The sequence below is a fragment of the Protopterus annectens genome, chromosome 2.part2 (genome assembly GCF_019279795.1).
Source record: "Protopterus annectens isolate FY-2018-M chromosome 2.part2, PAN1.0, whole genome shotgun sequence".
In the NCBI taxonomy this organism is placed as follows: domain Eukaryota; kingdom Metazoa; phylum Chordata; order Ceratodontiformes; family Protopteridae; genus Protopterus; species Protopterus annectens.
Genome location: NC_056730.1, coordinates 408,218,350 through 408,229,684, shown reverse-complemented (window position 1 = coordinate 408,229,684; position 11,335 = coordinate 408,218,350). Strand labels below are relative to the sequence as shown.

At 36.1% G+C, this 11,335-nt stretch overlaps 1 protein-coding gene across 1 annotated transcript in view; it reads right to left on the bottom strand.

Moving 5' to 3' along the window:
• Nucleotides 1–1,084: 1,084 nt before the first annotated feature.
• The window catches only part of LOC122795945 (baculoviral IAP repeat-containing protein 1-like), a 378,361-nt gene continuing 368,110 nt past the window's right edge, over nucleotides 1,085–11,335 (bottom strand). Inside the window, exon 9 of the mRNA XM_044064428.1 lies at nucleotides 1,085–3,357. Within this exon, the coding sequence (XP_043920363.1) occupies nucleotides 1,085–3,357 (2,273 nt within the window). The remainder of the gene's footprint in view (nucleotides 3,358–11,335) is intronic.

Here is an 11,335-nt window from a genome sequence, read left to right as displayed (position 1 = left end):
CAGCTAGTGCAGAGGATATTCCTAAAATCTTAATATGGTCTCTCTCTCTCTATGTCCATCCACCTGAGAAATGACAGTCTACAGACTAGCTGCCTGAAGTGTTTCCTAGCATTATTTTTATGTGTTTCTGAATTGCACTACCATATTGTTTATCCCATTTGGCTCCACTACTTCCATAATTCCATAATACTGCTCATTTGTGTGTTACTCTATAGTCATTTGCATTTGATGCTAACCAAGATGCTTTCCTGGGTGGCACAATCATACTACGTCTCTAAATTGGAGCCATTCTGCATATCACCGCTCACCTCACTATTTCACGTAACACAGTATGCTAATTATATCTGAATCCAGCCATAGCTCTCAGCCTTGTAGCACAAAAAAGTTTGACAAAGCCCCAAAAATAGGTAAAAATTTTAAATGTTGCTCTTATACACTTAGAAAGTTGATAGAATAAAAGATTTTGTACTACCATGCATTTTATGAAGGATATGAAGCCTGAAACTCTAATGTTGTTGCGTCTTTCGGCTTTTCCCGGTTAGGGGTCGCCACAGCAGAACTCCGGTCCGCTAATGATTGGCAGTAGACTTTTACATGCCTGCTCTGACGCACAACCTTCAACGAAGGTACGCCCATTCACGCATGTCTCCACACAGGAGACGCTCTAGCTGAGAATCGAACAGGACAATGTCATACTGTGAGGCGACAACACTACCGCAGCACCACCACTGCAGTGCAAGCCTGAAACTCTGAAACTCTAATGCAAGTGATTATTTCATAAATTCAGTCCTCACTGATTTGCCACATAAATCCATAAAACCACAAATTTTATGAGGAACAGACCAAAAATATGATGCAAAAATCTGGACAGTTGAGAGGTATTATCCCAGCCACTATATTTTTGGCTTTTCTCTACTTTTTTATTTTACTTCTGATACACATGAAATGATGTCAGCTATTTACTCCCTAAGCTAACAGTGTTCGTGCTTTACATGCTTTGTTCTTAGAACTCACCTGTGTTTAGCAAGCATAAACTACTAAGATGCAACATGAAAATGACACTGATGTAGATGTGCATGTGTGTTCATACGAAGCCACAGGTAGATACACACAATCTACTTTCACACAAATATACGTACAACATCATAACAATAATGAACAACACATTCAATTCGCTGAAATAAAAATTAATAATAATAATAATAATAATAATAATAATACCTGGTGGATTTTCCTCTTTTGAAACTCTCAGTTCAATAGAACGAAGTGAAGTCATTAACTGAATCAATTTCTGGTCCTCCTCATTAAGTTCGCTTTCATAAATACTGCACTTAGTAAACAAAGTACTATAATGCTCAATAGCAGGCTTTATTATTCTAGTGAATCCTTTACTCTTATGAAGACTTAATTCAATTTCTGCTGCTATGGCTAAAACTTCTATAAGATTCGTTTGGTCAGAATCTTTAAATGAGTCCATGTAATCCACATTTAGTTTCAACACTTTAAGCTTCTTGTTACACCTTTTTGCTGCAACAAATGGGGTAATAAAATATTCTGGCACGTGTCTGAGAATCCTTTTGTGAGCACTGCTAATGGCATTTATGGTTTGATCTTCAACAGCGACATTGAATACCTGGTAAGCAGCAATGTACTCTTCTTCGACTGTCTGTGGTGATTGTTTCAACAGAGTCTCTACTGCTTCTGAAAATACATTTGTTTGCCTTACACTTCCAACAAGAGTGAAACAGATGCTGTGCAACAGTAAGAAACTTTCTGGATAGTCTTCAAGAAAATGAAGCAAGGCATTTTCTGATAACTCGGATGTTGTAAAATAAAGTGTTTTTCCTTCCAGAAACCTCAGGATTTGAGAAGAAGATTCCAAAACAGAATTACTTTTATAAGCACCATTTAACACTAAATTCAAAAGAAAGTGAGTCACATACTGACATGCATTTTCAGGGTTGGAAAGCTGTAACACAGCAAGCAAGGTTTCTACTGTCAACCTTTGTTCTGGATGATAATTTAGATAAGTCTGGCCTTCAGACTGACAGTCTAAAAAGTTGTTGCTTTTTGTAACATCTAATATGTAGGATATAATCCGGGGAGTTGCCTTGGGAGATAAGCCACAGGCATGCTTCAGAATAAAGTAGTAACGGCCTGCGATTTTCAGGAAAGTGTCAATTTGTTGTAAAAATTGTAGACCATTCCTTATGTCATCTTCCAAATCTGATTCAAAGTATTCACTCAGTGTTTTACCTGCAAGGTATTCTTGAAAGTATGGGTGAAGGAACTTATAAACTGGATGAGGCCTTTGGGCAGTAAACTTGTTTAGAAATCCAAATCTTATGGCTTCATCTCCATCAATTTGTGCTTCTGACAGATCTTTGTCAGTGAACTCAACACAGGATTTAAAAAAACTCTTTAACGCAAGTTTTCCACACAGCATCATACTAGTTGTCATCTTTTGTGGTTCTTCAGAGTATTTAAGAGTGTTGTACATTACATAGGCTTTACAAATAGCAGTTGTATCATATATATCACTTTTGGGGTGTTGAACATATGATATACATATCACAAGTGCAAACAGGGGAGACTTCAAAATGCGTTGCAGAGTCTGAGATGCTATTACATTGATGCCAAGTGTCTTCAGAAAGTCAGAATCATGAGAAAACAACTTCTTTAACATATACATAATACTGTAAAATGGAAAATCTGTGATGCTAAGAATTGTGCTTGCAAATCTACGCACTCTACTAATTTGGTTGCTACGAGTTGCAATGACAATGCATAATTTGTCTATGTGGTTCTTGTGGACTAATTCTTCAATCTGTTTGGGGATGGAAGAAGCTTCCCCATATCCATCCAAAAGGAACAAGATTCGATTCTTTAGACGTTCCAGCATGTTCTTAAGAGATGCCTCTGACAGACTGCTGTTAGGCCCAAGTAATTGGTTAGAGATCACATCAGCCACTCTCTGGTTGTCATTTAAGGAACCAAGACAGATATAAAACACAAGTTGAAATCTGTCTAATAGTGGACAACATCCAGATGCCCACATAACTGCAATCTTTTTCAGTAATGCTGACTTCCCACTTCCTGCTTCCCCTTCAATTATTGTGACATCATGCAGACTCCTGAGCAGTTCTGGAAGTGTAACAGTCTCTTGAAGGGTTTGGTTTTTTGTATTTTTTAAATTCATGGAAAGCTCTGAATAAATGTATCTAATATCAACTGAAACATAGCTGGAGTGATGAAATGGAAACAACTTGCTGAACTCTGTGCTTTTGTATTTCTTTGTTAACTGTAGGTGCAAGTTTCTTGCTATATTTATCCAGCCTTCTAAAACAACTGGCATACCTGTAAACAACAAAGATAACTATTGAGCTATGATTTGCCTTTCATTCTATATGATTATCATGTAGCAATATGACTGTAATATATAATATTATAATAGATGGATGACTGGTGGGAATTACTGACCTAGTTAACTATGTAACATTAAATGACAGCCTTGCCATATCTGAAAATGATCTTTAACCATCCCACTTAGTTGGTCATCAATGTGAATGAATAAATAAATAAATAAATAAATAAATAAATAAATAAATAAAACCTTTCAGGATGTCAAACCCTTTTATCAATCCATTGGTTTGTGTATGATTTACAAAATAGTTGCAAAGAGGTCTTACTATTGTACAAACTAATCGTACTGTGCAATGTGCTCCTCTGCGTCTGTGGTTAGCAGAAAATCTTACCTAATGTCAATGCTACTGGACCAGGTGTATGCATTCTGAATTTACTGTATTTGTTGTGCTGGGTGTATACTATGTCAGCTTAATTCCCCACTATACTAAACACATCAGCTCATACCAGACTTTGTAAAATTGTTTCCTTCAGTACAGGAAAAATTTCTCCAGCAGTCCACAAAGTAACAGTTCATTCATACAAACACACAAACCACCAAAAGTAAATAAATGTTCTTACAAGGTAGCAAGCTCACCTGCTCCTCCCAAATGGGGTGTGCTGGACAACGCCAAAAATAATGGGGATACAAAACTTCCACATCAGGGACAGTTTTTAAATATTACTCTAATTCATTCAAAAAGTTAATAGAACCGCAGATTTTGGATCAGAATACATTTTCTGAACATCAAAAAAGTATGAAATTCTAATTACTGTCATTAATGACACATTGTATTACTCAGTAATTTACCAGAAAATCAAACATGTTACAAGGGACAGGACAAAAATCAGAGGCAAAATCAGTAACCGGGGTTGTTTGACAAAATCAGGGAGATTTGAGAGGTACAGAGATTTGTTCCCCTTACATTATCATTCTTCCTTCAGGGTTACTGCAACTCAAAGTAAGACAGTAGTAATTAAAAAAAAATCAGTACTTTCTGTTTCTGTAATTGTTGCTCTTTCTTTACCCTTCCCTCATGGTTTCACTTAACTTTTTGGCTGTCCTCCCCGGTTATTGTGTTTATTGCTCCTTTCCAGAATGACCATGACATGATCCTAGCATGAGTTGGGCCTCCTGACTCCTCAGGGAACTGACCTTGTAGTTTTCATTTCTAACACTTGGGGAGCACTGGAAACTCATAAGGAGATATGACATCAGGAGCAAAATTTCCCTAACTAGCCCTCCTAGTTTTCTGACGTAATGCTGTTAGGCTGAGAATGTGACTGACAGAGGCCCTTGAAGTAGCTTACCTCCTCACTCTCACTTACAGAATGTTCTTTACAAGGGTGTTAATGTACAGGTAATGCCCACTAAAGAACTAGTCTGCCACTTTAACGGTATCATATTAAGCTGCCATGAAGTTCAGATAGTAAAAAAGTAAATGGCTGCAATTTTTTTACATTCACTAGAAGCAGCTTTGCTATTTAGCGAGAATAAAATTAAAAAAAGTACAACAAAAAAAGAAAATGATCATACAAAGACCTTTATTGAATTATCACCTAGGACATAGGTGAACATGCATTTATATAAAAGAAAACAAACCATATTAACATATTCTAAGTTACAAACATTATACATCACATATTTTGTATACGTATCACTAATCCAACATTGGATAAATTGCTCATCTCCTGCCTTCCCTTAAATCTCATTCCTCCTACTCCTCCAATTAATTATTTTGCATGCATTTCCCTCAATTTCACTTTTTCTACGTAATTTTCTCCTATCCTCTTCTAAAGATCCCACTTCCAGTTCTTTTATCTGTGATACAATATTTAACACTTCAAACACAGTTGGGTTCAGACCTTGATTTCCATTTTCTAGTAATTGCTTTTTTGGGAGCCATCAGAATTAAACTTAGCAAGGCCTTACCATGTCTAGGCAATTCAGATCCTATGTCTCAGCTCAAAAAAAAACAAAAAAAAAACATTTCTTTAGTTACACCCAGCTTTTCTGACAGACTACTCTGAATGGAATTTTTGAAGTCTGCCAACTCATTACACTCATAAAATAAATGTTCCTAGTTACCTCTTTCTTCCCCACCATACCTCCAACATTTGCCATCTACCTAGTGAAAATTTATTTGGAGTCTGCTTGGGGTATAAAAATACCTATGCAAACTCTTTCAAGTAAAAATCCATAATATTCTAGACTTTGTTGCATACTTGGGAGCCATATACATGTCCTCACATTTATTCTTTGTGTATTGCTTATCCAGACTTTCTCTTACCAATCATTTCTGACCTCCTCTGCTTGATTCCTGTAGCTATAGCATATTTTATATACCCTACTATCCCTTTTTAACAGCAGCTGCTGTTCTATATTCAAATAAAATCTCTATCAGATCAGGACTTTCACTTAGGATTCCCCTATCCCTTTCTCTTTGCCTCTACTCTGAGATCCATCCCTAATATGGAAAGCAGTCTTTTGCCTACAGCCCATATATATTAATTGCTTCTTCCAATTCTAATACCTTTCCCTCTTTAGTTATTTGCTCCCAATACTTTGGTTCCTTTGCCAGTTTTATCCAATAAATTCTGGCCCCTTGTTGCTTATTCTCTGTACCCCTAATTGCAGTCATCCGTATCAGCAAAATCGCTTTTCTCCATTCTCATGTTGGCTTAGTTCTTACAATACTTTCTGCTACTTTATGAATATAATATTCTGTATGGCTGTTGTTATTCTCCTTAAGGATCTGCTTCTAAAATCCCACTCTCTCTTTATTTCTTGAATTTCCCTGTTTCATCATCATCATCCTTTCCATTTTTAATTATAGCTTTCTGCTTATGTTATGCATATGAGCCTTAAATGTGTAGCTCTAAAATATCCCTTCAAAAATCAGGTAATCCTAAACCACCTTGTACTACTGGAAAGATCAACTTATGTCACTTGACCCTTGCCCTCTTCCCCTCCAGATAAATTCCTTCAACACTTTATTAATTACTGTTTACAACTTCTCCTCTGGTTGATAAAAATAAGCCTAACCTATATATAAAACTAAAGGGACTAAAAACATTTTTAATGCTTGTATCTTGATAGCCATATGTATAAAGAAGAGCTTCCAGATTCTCAGTTTTTGTATGATCTTTTGATTAGTCACTTCCCACATATCCTTAGCTCCCATAACATAATTCTTTTTACTCCATACTCCTAAATACTGCATTTTATCATATCCCCATAAATATGGGTATTGCTGGAGCAATTCATATGTGCATACATAGTTTACAGCTACAGCCTTTGTGTATCTTCATTAATTTTATATCCAGAAAAGCACTGAAACTGCCTCACGATATTCAACAACACCAAGATGCCCTTTTCTGTTTTTTATCAGGTACAAAATAATATTGTCTGCAAATAAAATAAACTTTTCTTGATCACCATGCCAATTATATCCTTAAATTTCTGAGCCCTTATTTTCTTAGCCAGTGGCTCTAAATATAAAGCAAATAACAAATGGGAAAGAGAACACCCCTGCCTGGTTCCTCTGTTCAGACGCAACTTTTCAGAGGAGAACCATCCCACTTTAATTTTTTGCCTCCAAGTCCACATATACCATCCTAATTACCTTTATTAGTTCATCAAGGAATGCTTCCATTGCCCTACTCATAAAATCCTAGTTTACACTGCCAAATGCTTTGTCTGCATCAAGACTCACCAACAAGCATGGCACGTTAACACATCGGAGGAAAAACTTCTATACTATAGACAGATAAGAAATAAAATGAAACATAGTATAAGGCCTGACAAAAAAACCTCTAGCACTTTAACTTACAGCAGGCACACCAACATAATTCTAAAAAAAATATAGTCATTGGTCCACAATCTACTAAATCCAGGTCAAAGTCAACTCCCTTCCCAGAAGATACTTCATCAACAGTCACTAATAACTTTAATAATTACTTCCTTGAAGATGTAGCTTCACTTATCAAAGACAACTCCCACCATCAAACCAACCCCTACCAACAAAACCCATGGAAGCTCGCTCACTTCTCACTAAAACTTGTCCCTACCGTCACTATGAGAAAATATCTCCTAAAACAGAAAACTACATGCTCTGCTGCAGACAGCCTTCTTCCTGAATTCCTAAAAAGTGTAGCTGAAGCTTTGTCATATCCAATATCTTTACTAATAAACAGATCCATTCTGGAATCTCATGTCCCAGCCATTTGAAAAAAGGCATACAAACTTCCTTTTCATAAATGAGGGCCCTCTGCTGACTACTCCCAACTTCAGACCAATAACCATCCTGTCATCATTATCTAAAGTAGTAGAAAGAAAGCTGACTTGCTACATATATTATGGAGCTGTAAATGTCTGTACAAATTATGGTGTTCCCTAAAAGTCAAATTAGAGAAAATGGGTTATGAGAAATCTATCCTGTCTTGGGAATTTACAGTACTACATATTCCCCTACCTAGTTTAAACCATGAAGATATCCATATTTTAATTACATTATTCTCATTGGTTATACTTTTCATTACCAAAAACTGGCTTGATATATCCAAAATTTCATGGGATGGTTTTAAACAAACTGTTATTAGGTATATAAGAACACATAAATTATTTTAACCAATCACAATAAATGTTTCTATTATGATAATTATTGGGAAAAACTCTTTGAATGCCTCTTGTAATAAATCTCTAAATTGCACTATTAATGTTAATAACATGTATTCATCAAATTTTCAAAGTTTTAATCAGGACATCTATTTAAGGGTCTTTCTTATTCTGTGTTTACCTTATTGTCATTATGATAAAACCTTTATCTCTATAGATGACCTTTTCTGGCATGTGGCATTTATTGTGTACATAGTTTTTGTATATATTGCCCATGTTACTGTTTTGTATATACTACAAATATTGTTGCTGTTGCAAGTTTAAACACCAAATAAAGATATGTGAAAAAAATAAAATAAAAAGCAAAAGAAAAGTGTGTCCATTCCCAGTTACTTCAGTACCTTACCACTATCTTCTGTCCCCCAAACAACTTTTTTATCCCAACCATAGCACCACACCTTGCCCTTCTTCACTTTGTTGATGCCATTAAACAGCAGTAGCCTAGTATTCCCTTATTCACAGGCCTGCCCAAAGCATTTGACCCTGTCTCTCACCATAAACTATTACTAAAACCTTCCTCCTTGGGTCTCTCCCCCTCCTGGTTTAAGTGCTACCTAACAGATAGATTCCAAGCAGTCACATGGCAGTAAGAATACTCATCATTTCTACCCATTATGGTAGGAGTGCCACAAGGTTCCATACTTGGAACCCTCCTGTTTAACATATTTATAAATCATCTACATGCTGCTTCCAAGTATGGCACTCTTGCACAACGTACAGATGACTCCACACTCATCTGCACAGCCTCTAACCTACAAAAATTTCAGGAAGTTATTCAAGAATCATTTATGTCCATAGAATCCTGGTTAGACAATTCAAAACTCCTAGTTAAGTGCCCCAAAACAAAATTACTACTTTTCACCTCTAAAACATTCCCCCAAAGTAAAGCTCTTGCTAAAATCACTTCATTAAATAACACCCTGATTGAACAGGTTCCTAACACCGAACTCTTAGGAGTCAGAATTGGTAACAACTTGAAATTTGACCTACACTTCCAAACTGTTATTAAAATACACCAAAAGCTCAGCCTCTTGTATAGAACAAAACCCTACCTAACATACAGAACTAGAAGAAAACATAGCTAAAACCTACCTCCTACCTACCCTACTGTATGCCTCCCCATACTTTACTTGCCTACAGATGTCCACACAAATAAAGCTGGAACAATCCTACAATAAAATAGTTCACTTTCTGCAAAATCATCCCTTTAAAACCCATCACACTCTTCTGCCCTTAAACAACTAAACTGGACTGAACTTCCACATCACCTTCACTATAGTCAGCTACCACTAGCTCATTCTCTAATATACTACTCTGGTAAGCATCAAGCACCAAAAGGCATGCTTCAACACTGCCACCCTACCAAAGCTCATGGCTCTAATGATAAACTATGTCTCTCTGTCACTAAAGCCCAAAAATGCATCGGGAGCCTCTATACACTCAAACTCTGTAGCTACCCTCTGCAATGCCCTTTCACATGCTCTAAGAGTTCTTGGAAACTGACAGGCATTCAAAACACATCTAAGAAAACACCTTTCACCACCCTGGTTCTATAGCTGTACATCTTAGGATAAGTATAAGATGTTTGCTTCTTCCTCCTCTTCTACAATACCTCTGCTATCCTCTACTCTGTTACCAACTATCATTCTGTCTTCACCCACCCCACCTTCTATGTATGCCTTGCTTAACTTCTTTATGACTCATTTCATTTATATCTCATAATTAAATCAACCTTTTGCTCTCCTCCCTTTGTAAATAACCCACTACTCTGTATTATGACATCTATCCTACTGCATAGTTATTTACCTATAGCTCTATAGAATATAATTAGTATAAGAAGTATTACTACTTTATGCATAGCTATTATATTAACTATTTTGACAGTGTAATATTTCTTTTAATTGTATTCTGCCTGACATTGTTGATATTGTATAACTTAAAAGATTTTGTTTGTACTGCATGTACTGGAGTTTTTCTCCCTGGGCCTTCACTGAAAGGGGGCTTTTGTGTCCAGCCAGACTTCCTGGTAAACAAATGTAAAATAAATAAATAAAAACAACAGTGGTATTTTCTTTCTTTACACTCATCTTCCATCTGGATCATCATTATTATATTACTGCTGTCAAATGTTTGCCTCCCCTCCGCAAAAATCACACAGATCCATACCTATAAATTTTAGCAAAATGTTTGCCATTCTTTTAGCTCATATCTATCAATTTTGGCAAAACCTTTGCCATTTTTAGCTAGTATAGACATAAACACTTTATAAATCAATGTTTAAAATTAAAATGGGCCTACATGATGTTGGGTTTGATGGGTCTTTATCTTCTTTAGTCATTATGGCCGCCATGGCTTTCTTTCAGGATGTTGATGCTTTTAAAATACTGTTAAACAAATAACTTCCATATCTTTATCATTTTCTTCCCTCCTAGCTAACACATTTCCCCAGGAATACCATTTATTCTTGGACAGTTTCCTGCAGATTGATTGTTTATCATTTTTATCCCATCTTCTTCCTGTCTTAATTGTTAATTGTTGAGCTTCATCTATGTCTAACCTTGGCATATGTTAATCTTCTATAAATATTTCCATTTGCACTTTTTCTTTATTTCCATATTTCTCTGTTTTATAATTTTTTTCATAAAATTTCCTAAATATCTCTAATACCTCTACAGGAGCTCTGGTTATTTTTATTGGGTACTTACGTATTATCTCAACCAGATTTTTGCAATAATAGCTATTGTTTCCCGATGTGGAAATGTAATTGTTCATGGTGTGACAATGTCAGACTATGGGTTTTCTTTCACACTGACAGTTGTTTTAGGCAGGAGTATCACCCAAAAAATGAGTAAGTTAATATCGCTGTTTAGGTATGCACTTTACTGCCAACATGTCATGTAGCTCGCAGTAAACTGCATACATGCTTCAGCTGTCAGGGCTGCTGTCTTAATCACTGCAATTGCTCACCAGTTTCCCACCACATAGAAAGGCAGAGACAGGAGTCATGCATAACTTCTTTTTAGTTTTAACAATTTTTACACACAGTCTCAGGTCCAAACATGGCAGTAACGACAGGAAGAAGGACATCATCAGCCAGTAACATGTGTTCCGTACTGTTCTTAGTACGGTTTAATCAGGAAACCGTAAACTGCTATCAACATCATCCACCCTGAAATTTTACCAGCAGTAGTGTTCCTCAACTTTCACATTAAAATGGTTGTTTTCCATTCTGTTTACACACTTTTAACAAAGTAT